At 36.7% G+C, this 17821-nt stretch overlaps 2 protein-coding genes across 7 annotated transcripts; both read right to left on the bottom strand.

The window, feature by feature from the left end:
• Positions 1-2697: 2697 nt before the first annotated feature.
• LOC135743299 (uncharacterized) lies at positions 2698-12670 on the bottom strand. Its single transcript, XM_065260936.2, has 2 exons — positions 12257-12670; positions 2698-8675 (listed from the first exon to the last, which is right to left on the bottom strand). The coding sequence occupies exons 1-2, from the start codon at positions 12615-12617 to the stop codon at positions 4759-4761; spliced, it is 4278 nt and encodes a 1425-aa protein (XP_065117008.1). The 5' UTR covers positions 12618-12670; the 3' UTR covers positions 2698-4758.
• A 1354-nt stretch (positions 12671-14024) lies between these two features.
• On the bottom strand, positions 14025-17079 carry LOC135728005 (uncharacterized). 6 transcript variants are annotated; one of them, XM_065246107.2, is made up of 6 exons: positions 16998-17077; positions 16269-16481; positions 15809-15984; positions 15468-15681; positions 15015-15233; positions 14025-14268 (listed from the first exon to the last, which is right to left on the bottom strand). In XM_065246107.2, exons 3-6 carry the CDS (start codon positions 15974-15976, stop codon positions 14027-14029), a joined length of 843 nt encoding a protein of 280 aa, XP_065102179.2. In that variant the 5' UTR covers positions 15977-15984; positions 16269-16481; positions 16998-17077; the 3' UTR covers positions 14025-14026. The 6 variants fall into 6 exon arrangements, with proteins under 6 accessions (XP_065102179.2, XP_065102177.2, XP_065102174.2 ...); XM_065246105.2 differs by having other exon boundaries at positions 14967-15233; positions 16264-16481; XM_065246102.2 differs by having other exon boundaries at positions 14967-15233; positions 16998-17076.
• Between the last annotated feature and the right edge of the window lie 742 nt (positions 17080-17821).

The raw sequence follows: 17821 nt of genomic DNA on the forward strand, positions 1-17821 counted from the left end.
TTTTCGACTTCTTTTCTCATACTCACCCCAACCTTAAAGATACACAAGTGTATTTAAACCCCAAACAGGTCACGAAAACACAATTTTATCCATTCAGCTCTAAGGCTTAATTGAAGATGATTATTTTTTTGTTTATTGATAACAGTTTGAATGAACACATGGAAAAATGTCTTATTTAAATGTGTTGTGATGCTATGTGTAGTCAAAAACTCAAAACCACTCAAAAACTATTTGTAATTCAAAATAATTTAAAGGGAGAAACTGCTGACAACACTGACAGTGAACACTAAAGATTTAAGCAAAAATAAAAATACAGACCCAAATGTAATGTTTACTAAATCAAGCATTTTAAAATTACAGCATTTCTAAAATACTGTACTTCATTTTGTAAAAGCAACCAATAGGAAGGAAACCCAAATCGTTTCACCAAAAAAATATTATTCCAATAAATCATCCAACCTGACAGAGAAATTGTTAACATCCCTTTTTTACTGTATCTATAAGGCATCTAATACTGTCATCAATACTTTGGGGCCATTCATTTATTTATCACAGATTAAATTAGACAAAAGTAAAATGTGGTTTCAAAAGATATTATCAAGCATGGCATCACAATAGAGTGCTGCAGGAATGACAAACTTGGGCAAAACCCGGAAGCGAATTGGCATTTTAGCACTTCCGGTTAAATTGTCCCAAGTTAATGTTTTTATTGTCTTAAACAGGGCACTGGCTAACAAGTTGCTACGTGGGACTACAGACTTTGTTGGGGAATTTAAACGTCATGATGCATAAAGTTTTCACAAACAATATTTTTGCGATAATCCAAATGTCTATGGGAAAAATTAAATGGGTTTTTTGTCGATGCAACCAGTGTCCACCAACTTTCGGGTTGGCCTAATAACACGTGTCATCTCTGCAGCACTCTACACAATACAGAGCTGTACACAATACAAAAACAAACCAACTGATTATTCACAATAAAAAAACAAACCTAGACAATACTAGCAGGAATAATGTTGATCTTAGGTGACCTATAATACTATGTGCACAGAGCTGATGAATCGTGAATAAGGTCTTGTCCTTGTCTATAAAGAAACATCTATCAAATTTCTCCACCTGCATGCCTCATATAATGCAAGTGAAGCTCAGCCTCTTCACGAAAATGTGCACCACATTCAAAACACTCCCAGTCCTCCTCATCTTCCTGAGCCTCATCTAAAGCTTCTCGTTCTTCAGGTGATAACCTTGATGAGGTGTTACAAGCGTCAGATGATTCACCTTCAGATGAGGATGAGTTGTCAACGGTCTTTTCATCACTGTTTTTCTGTGGCTCATTGTCTAATCCTCCTCCTTGACCGACCACATTTGTTTCTGAAATAACTTTTTTCATAGCTAATATTTGAATTTTTCCTGTAAAATTCACATTTGGCCCCCCCAGTGGAATATCTTCTCCTTCTTTCTTAAAGATTTGCAAATGTTTTTTCCTGTGTGTAATCAGATTTCCTAGTTGTGCAAAGTTCTTTTCGCAAATATTGCACGTGAAAGGTTTGGCACCAGTGTGAACATTGTAATGGTACCGAAGTTCAGCCGGTACCCGAAAAGACTTGTGGCAGATGTCACACGTATGTTTTTTGTTGTCATGGTAATGCAAGTGTCTTTTTAGTCCCTCTGACCTTCTGAAACTTTTAGCGCATAAAACACACTGATGGGGCCTCTGCTTGTGCATTTCCTGATGCCTCCTAAGACCCTGTGCAGCGGGGAACGATTTGTTGCACAGGTCACAGCAATAGTGACTTCTAAAATTATCAGAAACGCACTCCTTGTTAACTCTTAGATGGTTGAAGAGTCTGCTTTGACGAGAAAATGTTTTCTTGCAATTTTGACAACTAAATTCATATTGTTGGCTGTTTGTATTGTGCAGTTTCTGGTGGTTTTTGAAAGACTCCAGGTAGCAATAGACCTTTCCACAGACAGAGCAGACATAGACCCTGTTTGTTCTACGGTACATAGGCTTTTCATCTGCTGACTGCACAGCAACACAAGGTTGGATGGTAGGGATCAGCAAGGGTTTCATTTCACAAGAACTGTCAAAGGATTCTTTCTCTTTTTTAATGTTCATTTTTGTAACAATCCTCAGACCACTGTCAGTTTTGTCAATGACAGAGTCCATCTGGTTTTTTTTACTTCGTTTCTCAAGCTTAACCTTTCCATCCAAATGTTTACAAAGATGAATCTGAAGGTCCTTCCAATGAGTGAACGGCTGCCCGCAATGCTGACATTTCATGCCACAGACGGTCACTAGAAAGTAAGAAAATTCATGTCAATAGCGCATTACATTTAATTTAAGCTAAATTTGCCATGTTATTGACTTATACGTTTTGATTTTACCTTCATAGCTGTCATTCATCAATATGACTATATTGAGGATGGAATTCCAGCATGTCTCAATACACAGTCCAATCTTTGTTTTAAATTATATACACAGCAATAAACTTTAAAGTAAATGTTACTTGGATACTTCATATATTTATGAGAAGCTCAGATGCAAAATGCTAAACGACACCTCAGTTCAAATTTAAAGTTAGTTAGTATGATATTGTAGATAAAGAGATCCACACAGTTCAAATGAGTACACTATTTACAAACTTAACCATAACCTAACAATTTAAAACAGACAGAATACTAGGACAATATAAATATGCAAACAGATTTTTATTAGTCGTCATCTTAGCTACACAGAAAAGTTGTATGCACTTAGATGATCATGATTTCTGGGTCACCACTGTATTTAATTTCACCCCAGATATAATCAACATATTTGGGAGAAGTGGCTATAGATGTCAACATGAAAAACGAAACATGCAGTTCCTACCCATAATGATCAGACACAGTTTCACTGAATTTATGACTGTGTAATTGAAGGCAACTTCTTAAGTTCAAATCATATTTACATTAACTTCTTTTAAAATATTTACTGGTAACTGGTAAATATTACAATTTTAGACAAAAGCAGGTCTGAGAAAGTACCACAACCACAAGAGCGAAATAAAACATGTGACATGTTTGTCACAAAACAGTAGCAGTCTTTAAGGCATTCAGTATACAACGTATATATCAGCCAACAGGGTATTGTATAAAGTATTTTGTGAATAATTCTTAGGTTCAATAAAGGTCACAGCGCATAAAAAAAGAAACAATCTTGAGGTCCGAAGTAACTTTCTGGCAACAAGTATATTTTTGTGACTTAAAGAGCTATCACTCCCTCCGGATGCACATATAATCAATTCAAGCAATATAATGTTTAATGTCTAAAAGATTCTTGCGAGTTTACAAAACCAACCAAAAACCTTAAACTCATTATCCACCCTAGTAAGTAGAAAGGAATGTTAAGATATCGCTCTCTTTTCAATTCAATATAACACAATGATTCAGTTATTTAAACAATCAATATTTCCTTATGTTTCAATATATCATGCCGATAGAAAGGTTTTAATACATCAAGCTGCAGCTTGTCTACACATTCTTAATGTCATTGAATCACTTGAACGTATATACATATAGGAACTACCTTTATCCAAAAATGTCTGTAGAGTCAGTGACTCTTTTTTCAAAAGAAACATTAAACATGTCTTTGAAAATGTGGGGGGATGGAAAATTTTCCCATTTTCTAAAAATGCAAAAATCTAAAGTAAATGTGTTTAAGTACAATGCAAAGTCAATAACAATAAGGAAACGATGTCTAATTGTGTCAAATCAATACTTAAAGGCGCCATGGCACAAGACTTTTTTAAGATGTCAAATAAATCTTTGGTGTCCCCAGAGCACATGTGTGAAGTTTTAGCTCAAAATACCATGTAGATAATTTATTATAACATGTTAAAATTGACACTTTGTTGGTGTGTGCAAAAATGTGCCGTTTTGGGTGTGTCCTTTAAAATGCAAATGAGCCGATGAAGTGCAAACACTGATCACAATGATGGTGGCTTGTTGCAATTGAAACTCAATTGTGCTGTGAATTATTTTTTTCTCCCTCTTTTTCAGATTAAGGGGGCAGTATTATTCTAATAAGAGCTCCTTATGACATCATAAAGAGGGCCAAATTTCAACGACCTATTTTTGTATGTGCTTGTAGAGAATGGTTGACCAAAACTAAGTTAATGGGTTGATCTTTTTCACATTTTCTAGGTTGATAGAAGCACTGGGGACCCAATTATAGCACTTAAACATGGAAAAAGTCTCATTTTCATGCCATGGCCCCTTTAAAGAACACAAACTGTGCAATCAAAAACTAGTTTGATTAAACATACAATTTTAATGGAATACCTATTTCTACATCTCCAATGTTTACAACAAATATTTAACAAACACCTTGGCTGTTTAACCTTAAAACATTCTTTTTATTAAGTCCAAGTACATCATTTTTTTTCTTTGATATAGTAAGTTAAGAACAAAATGTACTTTAATGGGCATCACATTTACGTTGCAGTTTTATAATAAGATGCAAAGTATCAACACAATTTAAGTTTTTTTTCAGTAATACTTTCATGTCAGCATCCATGTTTCCATCTCCCTACAACAATTTTAGCAAAAGTCTAAACTTCAAAAGCTGAAAGCATTTTTCTTTCTCTACTGTATACAGTTTTACATCATTTCCATTTAACAAAACAGTGCTAACGGAGTGTTAAAATAAATCAGTGTAGATATAGTAAACTATGATCAGCCAGTAGTACAAGTAATTCATCTTAATACATACAAGTTTTAGACCACTCCACGTGCATGTTCAATATAATGCTGATGCAGATCTGTCTCCTGTTTAAAGGTAATCCCACACTCAGTGCACACCAGGTTCCCGGCAACACTTTCTGGGAAAAACGCCTTTGCTTGTTTTTCCTTGTCACCCAAGCAATCCTGATGGTGGTCAATAAGATCTCTGACATCACTAAAAGTCTGTGGACACAGAGAGCAATGATACGGCTCCTCAGATTCGTGAACAGCCTGGTGCTCCTGCAATGCACGAAGTGACAAGAAATTGTTACCACAATCCTGACATTTATAGTTGGGGTGTGTATTTGCAAGTGGAATGGGCTGCTTGACTTTAGATGTTGATCCGTTCGGCGCCATAGAAGCACCGAGTCTGTATCGCAGTTCGGTCGGGAGACGCCGGCGTTCTTCATCGTGCCATGCAAGATGCTGCTGTAGCTGGCTTTCACTCCAGTAACCACGACAGCAAAGAGCACACGAGTGTGGCCGACTCTTTGCCAGCTCCTTATGTGCATTTAACTGCTCCTCACTTGGAAAATCTTTAGCACATTTGTCACATTTGAAAAAACATTTCCTAGTCACTTCTAAAATCTGACTGTGCTGAGCAGTTTCCTCTTCTGTAGATGGTTTCGGATCTTTATGATTATAAGGAGGCACTTTAGAAGCAAAAGGTGGTTTTGGCTTCTCCTCAGTAGATGCATCCTGAAAATGTTTCTGCCATGTGTGCGCACGAAGACCACGTTCATTTGAGAAGCGTTTAGGACAGTGAGAGCACCGATGATACTGTGCATTCGGCTTCTCCTGCTTAGCGATATTCATTTTGGATGTGTACGTCTTCTCAATGGACGGACCAGATTCCAAAGTATAGGAAATCTGACACTGTAGTTTATTGTTCTCAGCAAGCTTGCCATGACATTCTGCAAAATGAGTCATTAGAGAAGACCCACTTAAGAAAGACATCTGACAATCTGGGCAAGTAAAATGCTCTTTTGGTTGAATTTGCTTTTGTTGGTGTTGAGTCTCAACAGGAGGATGATTTCGCTGATGTCTGCGTAAAACACAAAGATAGAAAAATCCTTTCCCACATAAATTGCATAAATAAGGACCACCATCCACACTTTTTTTCTTTGACAAAAATCGGGCAAACTTTTTGTCTGTGTGCCATCGCCTGTGTGTGCCAAGAGCTGAATTTGAGATAAAGTATCTTCCACATTCCACACAAGCGAAAGGAGTTTTTGCTAAACTTGGCTGGAGTTGCATTTTGTTAATCTTCAGTTGCTTTGCTGCTTTAGCATTCAGCTTTTTAGATGCATAACTTTTGAGATGAATCCTTTTATGAAAATTAAGTGCACCGATTACAGAAAAGCTTCTGGTACAGTCCTGACATTTGTATTTCAACTTGGCTAAATGAGTTTTCTGTTCTTTTCCAGAATCTGCCTCACATACCAGTGCATCTTCAACATTTTGAGAGGATTCAATTTGCACCTCTATTTCATTTTTTTCACATGCTTGTGAATAACCCGGTTTTAAACAGCACTTCTGATGATCCTGCAGCAGTGACTCGCATGTAAAATCAGCTTGGCATGTCAGGCATCGAAGTTTCTCAGGACTTGGTGGCAAACTAGCAGATGCAGGAATGCCAGTGTCAAAGCCATGGCTTTTCATGTGAAACTGAAGAGCCATGGCACGGGAGAAAACTTTACCACAGTCAGGACATGGGTAGGAGTTCTTCTGTAAATGTTCAAGTTGATAGTCAAAAGATTTGATAGCAGGTTTGCGACTGGGGTCATGAACGAGCCTGTGTTTAAGAAAACAACCGAGCATGTGGTATGATTTCCCACACACCTCACATTCATATTTCTCATTTGAATTCACATTCGGTTGTTTCTGTCCAAACCGATTGCCGCGGGCCTTTTTCTTGCGTCGAATGTGACTGTTTTCAGGAGCTGGTCTTGTTTTCTCAACATCTGCACACTGCATGTGGTTTTGCTTGTGATGATAGAAAGCTCCCAACGACCAAAAACCTTTACCACATTTTTGACAGTGATGAACCTTTGGGCCCAAAAGCGACTTGGATGGATTGAAATTCTTAATCTTGTCATCTTTAACATCACTGATGCCGGGTTTGCTTCCACAACAAAACTTTTGATGATTGCTTAGACCACCTGCACTTGAACAGCTCTTGTTACACTGCAAGCAAACAAACAGCTTGTGAATCTGTTGGTGAGAACGCAATGCAGACAATCTAGAAAAACTGAGATCACACTCTTCACATTTAAAGTTGGTTTTCTGCAGATTTTCAAGCTGATATGTAACAGATTTGTAAGGAACCCCAGTGCTTTTTCTGTGGCAATGCATGTGACCATGCAAAGCTGAGGCTTTGACAAACGTTTTATCACAATGTGGACAGTTATAATTTCCAGACTCTTCAAGTGGGCTTTTGCTCAAAACTACATCATTTTTTAATGCTTCACTATTTAAAAGTTCATAATCAATCTTAACAATGGTCACATCGATTTCTGGAGGCAGCTGCACAGAGGAGGGCGTAGGTTCAGCTCTATGAATTAAGCTGACGCTTATGTCATTCATTTCCTCTTGGTCCGATTCACACACTAGCTCAAGATCAGGATTATGATCCTGACCACTACTACTCTCAACAATATCTGGTTCTGTGATGTGGACAATTTCATAATCAACATCTTCATTCTCAACATCGATCACATTGCAATTTTCCTCTGGGGATTGAGTGTGAGAGATGTCGTCATGTGAATATTTGGTGGTCCTAGAAGCGAAGTCATCAATTCCATGTGCCTCATTTTGGTATATCTCTAATATGCTTGTTTCTGAACCTTTCATGACATTACGAAAGACATCGGTATGACAGAGCTGATGTGACTGCAGAGCTGACATCCGTGAAAACCGGCAGCCACATTCCTGACACTCAAAGGCCTTCTTCTTAAGCTGGCAAACTTGTTGAAGGAATGATTTTGCTGGCAGCTCTTTGCTGTGAGCCAATTTTTGATGCCTGTTGAGGAATGCGAGCGAAGTGAAGCTCCTGCCACACTCTTTACATTTACATGGCTGTCCAGATTGCGCTCGTCTTTTATGCCAGCGCTGATGGGTTGTCAAAGCCACAGAGCTAACAAAAGTCTTCTCACATTCAGAGCATTCAAATTTACATTTCTTTGGCTCCTTCACCTTTACCTTGACCTTCCCTTCTGAACAGCCTCTTGAGAATCTCTGGTGCGTTCCAAGGCCACACAAAGCCCGAAAAGTTTTGCCACAGATGCACTTGAAAACCTTTTGCTGTTCCCCAGTCTGTTTAGGGTTTGCGTCTAGGTCTTCAGCGTGACCTGGAGCCTCATTGGGTAGGGGTGGTTTTTGAGCAGTTTCAATTTTTTTGGATTTTACCAGCTTTATCTCATGACAGCGCTGGTGTGCATCGAGGGCTGAAGCCCGAGAGTAACAGCGTCCACAGGTGGGACACTGGAAGGATTTTTTCTTTAAATGATCGATCTGATGAAACACAGACTTTGAGGCCTGTTTATGAGAACGCTGATGATTGAGACATTGGCCCATATTGTAAAACGTTCTGCCACAATCTTTGCACTCGTATTCTTTTTGTTTTATCGCACCCTCACCAAAGCCAGCATTCATTTCTTGTTTAAGCGCTTGATTTTGGTGCTTAAGCTGATGGTTGAAAAACCCTTTTGAGTTTGAAAATTTTTGCCCGCAAAGAGCACAGCATAAAGTCCTCTGGCCTCCATCCGTCGAGACGAGCAGGTCATCCCACTGTGAATCTGTGTCCAGGCAGACTATGGGACCATCGTGGGTGTGCTCACAACGATGCTCTAGGTAAGCGTCCTTGTTCCAAAAGGCCACACTGCACTCCTCGCAGCGAAATGGCCCATCCCCTAAAAACAGAAAGGGGAGAATGGGAGGTCAGGTCGACGCCTGTTTTCAGAGGAGAGAGAAAAATAAAAATGTACAGAACACACAAAAACATATTGCGTAAGAAAAGCCTCTTGTAACCCAAATTAGATTGATAAAAACAGTAAAAGCAAATTTATTCTGGTGTGTTTGAACAGTGCAACAATAGAACAAACACACAAAAGGGCTTTAATACTTGCTTAACCCCAAAATGTCTTCCTTCTAAACCCTGCTTTTAATGGGTAAAGAATCGTTTCACACTTGCACATTGCATCCGGGGTTATAAAAGCACTGCTTTTGCAGCATTGAATTTGCGATACCAAACATGTACAGTGTGAATCAAAGCTTAGGTTAGAATGTTATGACTCAATGCTTAGTAGTAGGGATGCCACAATTCTCAATATAATATCGAACCGTTCGGTACGACCTCCACGGTTCAATACACGCATGTGAATTGTGGTTTTGCCGTTTATGCATCCAGATTTGTCCATTTTATTAGTCCCTGCACATCTTTTCATGTGTCTGCAAATCCACACACCTCACTGTTAAAGCTATAAGCGCTTAACTATGCTCGTGTCAGATTTCACAAACGAGACACCACACCCGTCAAATCTGTAGTGTGGGTTAATTATTTGCACAATATATTACATATAAAGTTAATGCAAAGACGCAAATTCGCGTGCAATATCCGCATTCAAGTCAAGCATATCTAGAGCGAGAACGAGATATGAATATATGGTGTAGTGTGTGTACACAGCATAAAGTCATAAAATTGTACTTTACATTCCAAATGAAGGCTACTAGTGATGCACCGATGTATCGGCCGCCGATATTTTAGGCCGATTTTTGATGAATTTGAAACCATCGGCATATCGGCAATAGCACAAGAAAGGCAGATACCGATTGTTTATTAATTAACTGCATAAAGAAATCCATTATATGTAAAAAATTTGTTAATGTTGTTAATAAAATAAATGCTGAATAGCAAAAACCACCTTTGAAGGTTGTCATGCTGTCTTATTATATTTGTTTTAGCTTAATTTGTGCCTCTCTTATTATGTTGGGCAGTTGAATGTTAATTAGATCCAATCCATGTTCAGTAAAAATAATTTGACGCAGAAATAAACTAGCTAATAGACAAACTGTATAATATTGTATACAAGTGTTTAATATCGGTATCGGCCATAAGTTGTCTGTTTAAATCGGTATCGGCCCAAAAAAATCGTATCGGTGCATCCCTAAAGGCTACTGTACTGCAGTACTGTTCAGTTTAATTTACTTGAATATAGGGGTTTTTTTTTTAGTTTATTTTCAAAATGTTTGAAAAGTCGATTTTTGCATTTAAAATAAAGAGAATTGCAATTAAAACCATGGAGATGTATTTGAGATATGTATTGAACCGCGAATTAACTGCTTTGTTGCATTCCTAAAGCTTAGCAACAGAGAAAAAAAAAAAGAGTTTGTCCCTTTCACACTGCTTCTGAGATTGCCTACTTCCATACTATATAGTAGGAAAAAATCATTAGGTTATGTCCGAATTCATAGTATTCAATAAACAGTGGGCAAAAAGTACCCAGACGACCAACTATTTCCAGCAAGAAGTGCATTCAATGGAGACTTAATATTGCAGAAATCTATGAATCAAGAGGCTCTTTAAGTGATTTAGGTACTGAGAAATGTATTCCTTGTGACTTAATTGTACTTTTTAAACAAGGCATATGTAAATTATGGTGACAGTTGTTGCAATTACATCATAGGTCAAACAGGGCTTCACATGAAGCATTTTCATGCGGTTTGTCATTCACTAGTCCAACAAAAAAAGGTTATAAAAAAATGGCATTTCACTTGGGGTGTAAAAAAAGTTTATTGTAGTTTAACAAAACATAGTTTGTGTATATAAAATATATACATTAGTATATATGCATGTTTCTGTGTCTCATGGTTCAGCACTTCTGTATCTTTAGTGTCGATATACAAGAGTCTTGAGTCCCAGGGGTTAAACTGTTGTAGACTTCTGCTCCACCACCTCTCCACTGTCAGTCCAGCGTTAAATAATGTTTCCAATAATGTTTGTTTGGGAACACGTATAAAGTCTGAGACTTATTGTGTTTGAATGTAATCATTGCCATGTGAAGAATCTCAATAGTTTAAACCCTCGCTCTGCATTTACATTAATATCGGCATGTTCATGCTCAGAAATTACACTGGCTGTATCATTTCTATTGTAAGGATGTGGTCAAATATTAAAGATTAAGTGAATTTAAAACCTTGTTTGTCCAAAAGTAAAGCCTGTAATCTCAAGGTAAAATGAAATTAAAATTACCATTAATGGGACAGTGGCACCCTCTGCTGTAGCACAAACTGTCCCAGGAGCCCAAGAAGAATTTACGTGACCACCTGTTTTGTCACTGATGCAAATTCAAATGTCATTCAAAGCGGTAGCACGATTTTTTTGTCAGTTTGGTATTAATGCAATGATGACTGATAATAACGCTAACCCAAGGTTCAGACATATGCAGTGTGAAATCTCAAGTTATGATTACCCAATATTATTAGTTGACACCTGCTTAAGCATTAGCAGTGCGAAACATATAACCCAGGATTTTACGCAGGGTTCAGAATTACCTATTTTAACTGTTTAACTGTGAAAATCCCTAAAGTGTGTATTATTTATTTGTCTCCTTTCTGTGACTAATAATTACTAGACCTCCCTATCAATTTGCAATGCTTAATAAAACAGAAAACAAAAAATTAACTTGTTAAAAAATGACCATATCAATCAAATAATTTAAACATGACGTGTAAAATCGAGACCCGTTGCCTAGTAACATCACAATTCAATTCTCAATTCTTTTGATTCGAATGATCTGTTCCACCTTAAAATAACGTCGACCACATGGCAGAGCAAGCCATATTTTTATTATGTTTTTTTATTAAAGTAAATATAAGCATAAAAAAATTAAAACACATTTAAAGTATTGTAACGACCGTGTCATTTGCATTTTCAAAGTACTTAAAGCACAAAGCAAATGTTCAAAAGATGAGTAAAGCCTGCCATCTAAATGCAAAATATCGAGGCGCCAGTAGATTTAAGGAGGAACGCTTTTCAATGAGTTAGCCAACATCTCGTCGCTTACTATAATAATTGCAGAGCTGGTTGCTCAAAAAAAAGCTAAAAAAAATTTGCTCAAAAAACAAAAACAAAGCGCATTTAACACCATACTAAGGAACAATATTACGCTATAGAGAATAAAATTGTTTAAATATTAATTTGTCACATGGGCATACAGTATTGATGTCTTTTTTGTCCCTATCGATGACAACATGTATGTTTACAATGCCAACTGTTTAATAACAAAATAATAAACCACAAAAATAACAATTAAATGATAATGTGTTGCTATCTGTGTATTCACAGCTCAGAAAGCAAAGCTCAGTGTTCAATGGTTTAATGTTAAGCAACAGACTGTTAGCATTACTATGTTTGACTACAGCTGACTGCAGGCTAGCGAGTTAAGCTAATTAATAGGTCTGTAAAGGTTGTCAACAACAAAAAGTAGCTTACCTTTGTCAATTTTATCTCTCTCAGAAGACTCTTCATTACTAGTCCTGTCACCCAAATCTTCTCCCTCGTCCTCGTGCAGACATACAGCAACACATTCATCTTCCTCTGCGTTTTCTACTTTAATCTTAATTGGTGGAACATCAGCATTGCTTGCAAGAACTTCGGCGTGGTCCTCTCTCTCCAGTACTGGGCCACTAGGACGTAACTCCATTTCTCCATTAGCGTTAAAGATGTCGGCATTAAAGATGTTATTTACTGGATCAGTGCTGACCACTTGAACTGCACCATTCTCGTTTTCAGAGGACGAACTTTCATTATTGGCTTGCAAACTATCTTCATTTTCCAAATAAGCAGCAGCCATTATTGTGCTAACCAACGCGCAGTCTCCTCATAGGAAAAGCACTGCACTTTTCGCGGTAAAGGACACTGTATTGTAGTGGGGCAAACTTACGGATCCTACTATGGTAGCTGTCCTCATGAATATTAATTACGCTGGGTGACGACTGCGTAGTACGACTAATTTGATTTGCCGAAAGAAAACGTTGGACCCCGAGCTGATAAAAGAGAGTTACTCGATTTTTTCTAGTGAGCCATACATTTGCGGAATCGGAATTCATTAAATCTACTACTAGAATACTATAAATGTACCTAATTTTGTTATGTTGTTATTAAATATTTTATGTACCTTGAATAACAATGGTACTGTTATAATTGAGTTAAGAAAACAGAAGCCAAACGGAGAAGCAAAGCTTTTCGAAACTTTTAACCATTTGCTTTTCAAAATGATTATCGAAGAACATCATATCAGTGAATACAAAAGCTTCTCAAAATGATTAGACGTGTTCGACATTATGCAACGCCGAACAGGCGGGTGACATCACATTTCCGCGAGAGCGATTCGAGAATTCAAGGGGAGTAATCGCTCGAGACTTCTCGTGTTTTTTTCTTCTCTCTCTCTCTCTCTCTTTGTTTTTCCTTGTTATTGTTACATGTTTTTTTTATGTAAATTGATAAGTTACATTTTCAAATACAGATGTTACATTTATATAGGCCTAACTATATTGTGAGCTTGTTTCTTTTGTACTAATGTTCTTCAATAAAAAAAAACGAAAAAAAAAAACGCTTGAGACCTGCTTGTGAAAACTCCAAACATGACGATCTCTTAAAAGTATAGTGCATAGTATAATAATAAATCCTTACATTATAGTGCTTGTTTTCTATAGGTGTTCGACTGCATCAGCGTAACATCAAAGTACCGCGAGAACTATTCGAGTGCAGTCTGGTACGCATGCTTTCAAATCGCTCTTAGAGTACTTTGATATTCGCCATTCGGTCCGAAGTCAAACACATTGGGGCAGTTTACTTTGTTTTGCCTCAAAATGCACACAAGTAATATTTTTAGTAAGACATGTTTGTTAAAATTATATTTCCTAATTAAACTAAGGCCTAGTCCTGGCTTAAAGGAATAGTTCACCCAAAAATTAAAATTCTGTCATTATTTACTCACTCATCATTTTCTTTATAATTATACATGCATCAAAGCCATCTATAAAAAGAAGCGGGCAAAGTAAAAGGATAGTGTTATCACTTAAGGAAAGGGTAATGTATTTTTTTTTCAAAAGCTATGGAAGTTTTATTTTGATGCATTAATAGGTCCAGCTGTGATTTGTAAACAATCAAGATTTACACATTTTGATTGCCCTATGTTTTAAAGTGAAGTGATGTATGACAATAATGAAACTTTAAAATAGAATAAACAAGACAGAAGTGTTATGAATTTTTATTTAAAGATTTCAAAAGAACAGGCTTGATTTCCTTTGACCCTGTCAAGTTCTTTGTTCTTCTGTACCTTGCAGCAACCATGATTTTCAGTCCATCTCTTGTAGGAAGCACATATGCTGGGTCAAGCTTCTTTACTAATGCCCTAAATCCCTCATCCTCCACCACTGAAAATGGCTGTGAATCTTTGATGATCATGTCGACCAAAGCATCATCAACATCCTTTTGTTTTGCTGAAAATATAATAACAATGATTAATCTATGCTGTGTACATTTATTCAGTGTTATTTATAGTGTGTATTGTTTTAATGCCTTGATGGTTTAAAATTGGGGGTTTCTAATCAATTTGGGTCAGAAGATATTGTGTCTGAGAGCACCAGATGTTTCAACTCCACCAGATTTATTCCCAACTAATAAACAGGGGTATTTTGCTGAGCAAAAATCATACACACCTCACAAAGTTGTTCTCAAAGAATTCAAAATTGTTAACTCCACTCATCTTAGATATAATGTACATCATTTGTTTTGTCTACATCTTGGTTTGTCTTGTTTGTTTTAATAGTATATTTTGGCAAATTTTCACATTAGTTGATTAACTAACCATCCCGAGGTGAGTTCTGACCTGGAGTATTGAGATTTAGACAGCCCTTAAAATGGCCTGATCAGAGCCCTACTCGTAAGAGCAGTTTAAAGCCTGGTTAAGATCTTATTTAAAAGTTGGGCTATGAACTGTAACTGACATATGTGCATACTATTTGAAGGGTTTTTGATATTTTATAATAGACAATAAAATTCATAGAGGGAAAAGACATGCCACTTCACTTGCTTTGCTTCTTCGGATTTTGCATCCTAAGGGGGTGGAGCTAAGATGTAAGGCAAAGGAAAGAACATAAACTAGGATGTACAATAAGAAATAAAAAATCATCTTTACATGCTGCATTGAGCTCTTTGGCCTGTTCCTGTGATGGGGCATCTTTACATGCTGCACTGAGCTCTTTGGCCTGTTCCTGTGATGGGGCATCTTTACATGCTGCATTTAGATCTTTGGCCTGTTCCTGTGATGGGGCATCTTTACATGCTGCACTGAGCTCTTTGGCCTGTTCCTGTGATGGAGCATCTTTACATGCTGCACTGAGGTCTTTGGCCTGTTGCTGCGATGGGTCAGCGATGTCACCATGTCTGGAAGAGCAAGACTTCCCTATAAACATAAATCAACAGGTGGTGAGGATTTTCTAGATAAAAAGTACATGTCATGTTACTTATAATCTCAGTAGTTAAACATGAAAAAGTATTTACTGGCATTAGCAACTGTAAAAACTAACATTGATTTGTCTTATTACATTTACATCTATGCATTTGGGAGACGCTTTCATCCAAAATGACTTTCTACAATTAATTAAGTTAATTATACCTTACTTGCAGTTACTTATACCTTTTTCAGCTTTAAAACTATAGCTGTGATCAGCAGCAATGTGTTGTTTTTGCTTTACGTGGTCTATTTTTGTAGGTTCAGGGGTGCATTGTGGTGCAATTTCCCTTCTCTTTTTGACCACAGCACACCGGCCGAAGAGTGTGGGAACAGCATCTGGTTTTAGTCTAATCTTGGCCCTTCTGGTCTTGACAAACTGGTCTGCCTCAAAATGTGCCTGCAGAATAACTTGAGATTACTTCCCATACAAAACTCATTTTGATTATCAAACATACTGTACATATTCCTCCCTGGGTTATGGTAGACCCTATTTTTAATAAAGTACACTTAAGTATGATAATTACCTCACAAATTTTTTTATTGTTGTAATCTTTAGTTATATTTAGATCCTGTCCGGACCTGTTGACTTCAACCAGCCATTTTTTTCTTCTCTCTGTGTCAGTGGGGAAACCATACATGCGTACACCTTTCTCTGAGCGATTGGAACATCCCAATACAGTACAGCCAACCATTGTGGATACTATACAAGGGCAACATGGACACAAACAAAATATTTGACAAACTAATTAGTTAATAAAATAAATGACAACTCTCACATTAAACATACATTAAAAATTCATTGCTGTAAATAAGTGCACAGCAAATATCAAATGGATGTATATATTATTGTTTATAAAAATATGTTTTAAGTTTGTATTACAAATAGATTTTGGAAAATATGGATTTGAAAAATTCTCCAGTAGTGCTATAATTTTTTTATAAATGTATAACAGTTTGTTAAATTGAGCATGTCCTTTACCTTACCTAACTCAGGTTCTTTGTGCTCACATAATTATATTAGCAGCATAAAGGGAAAAACTATAGCTGAGTGAGAATTGGTTATCAGTCAACTTCGCTGATGACAAAACTTTGGGATTCCCCTGACTTTCTCCAGAGACTCCTGGTCTGCACCTGAACATTCAAGAATGTGAGCTTTTAGCCAGACTTTATCCAGTGATTCTTCTGTTCAGAATATCCCTGTGAAAAGATCTGTTATTTAGGTAGTAAAAACACAAAGAGAAAGATGTCTTTTTATTTACGGCCACTTATTGATACAAATCTGTTTATTTATAACATTTGTTTTGTATTCCTCCAGTTCCCTTTCTTGTTTATTACTGTTATTTGTTATTGTTTGTAACTGATGATATGCATTGCCAGAAATTGTTTTGGTAATGTGTCATGAAAATTAATTTTAAAAAGTGGGTGGGTTTTTTGGAGGGTCCAATCACAGCTCTTGAGAGAGAGCTAGTCTACACAACAAAAGTTCAAAATGTTTGATCTTTAATCATTTTAAACTGTATTAAGGAAACGGAATTTACAATTAATATGTGCTTTGTTTCTAACTTTATAATTTACCCTATCATAATTTTTATCTGATAACATTCCCGAAGTCTACTTATCTATTGACAAATAATCTACAAGAGAGCTTTGATGCACGTAAGTTCGTTTCATTCAGATGTACTTACATAACAACTAATTCTTTAAATGTCTTACCTTATAAAAGTTCATCACAAACGTTTTGCTGCAGAGTATTCCTGCAGACTTCCTGGAACTATTCTCTTCTTCTTTTGGCATATATGGCGGTTGTTAACCTAACTTAAACGGTGCATTTCCGCCACCTACAGGACTGGAGTACGCAACGCAAACGTAATCTCTCGATTTTGGAGCGGTTGTCGTCAGGCAAACTTTTTTTTGCACTTCGGCAAGTGAAATGTATTCTGAAGCATCACGTCGAGAAAAAAACTATATACAAAATCATTTTAATTAGATTTCTTGGTCTACATTTTTATCTAGAGGTCTACATGGTACAGAAGCATGATTAATGTTTTCATGTAAAGATTGATTTAGTGCTGTGTAGGCTACTTTAAATACTTAAAATTACTAAATCCTCCTTTATATTACACCAAACCACTACCTTATGACATAACGTTACTTCCTTTCACACATTTCTCGCTACATTTTTATTGCTCTTTTTAACCATTTAATTTCGATTTCCAGTCAACAAGGAGCTGTGATTTTTTTCTATTACAGTTTTCAAAGTTTATGATTTTCGTGGAGTACAAAAATATTTTGTCTGCAGTTGCTTATAATGTCTTATATTGAGAAAGTTTACTGTAATAAATGTGTAAACTAGTCAAAACTAGTCAAGCATGGATTTCATTATTAGTAATTGTGGAGACATCAATAATGTATACAGCTATAAAACTGCGCGTTTTGTTATGTGCCCAGAGTATTAACCATATAAAAACATATACATATAGTAAAAATATAATCTTTGGTTTCACATTATTACTGTTTGTTTTACAAAATAATGACAC

The sequence above is a fragment of the Paramisgurnus dabryanus genome, chromosome 13 (assembly GCF_030506205.2).
Source record: "Paramisgurnus dabryanus chromosome 13, PD_genome_1.1, whole genome shotgun sequence".
Classification (NCBI taxonomy): Eukaryota; Metazoa; Chordata; class Actinopteri; order Cypriniformes; family Cobitidae; genus Paramisgurnus; species Paramisgurnus dabryanus.

Bases quoted from the DNA above. Each gene is read 5' to 3' on its own strand.
- LOC135728005 (XM_065246106.2), bottom strand. From the start codon at position 15,976: ATGGTTGGCTGTACTGTATTGGGATGTTCCAATCGCTCAGAGAAAGGT. The intron at 15,234-15,467 runs GTATAAGTAACT...TTATGTTTATAG, and splicing joins TAGTTTTAAAGCTGAAAAAG to GGAAGTCTTGCTCTTCCAGA. The intron at 14,269-14,966 runs GTAAAGATGATT...TTATATTTTCAG, and splicing joins CAAAGAGCTCAATGCAGCAT to CAAAACAAAAGGATGTTGAT.
- LOC135743299 (XM_065260936.2), bottom strand. From the start codon at position 12,617: ATGGCTGCTGCTTATTTGGAAAATGAAGATAGTTTGCAAGCCAATAAT. The intron at 8,676-12,256 runs GTAAGCTACTTT...TTCTGTTTTTAG, and splicing joins GAGAGATAAAATTGACAAAG to GGGATGGGCCATTTCGCTGC.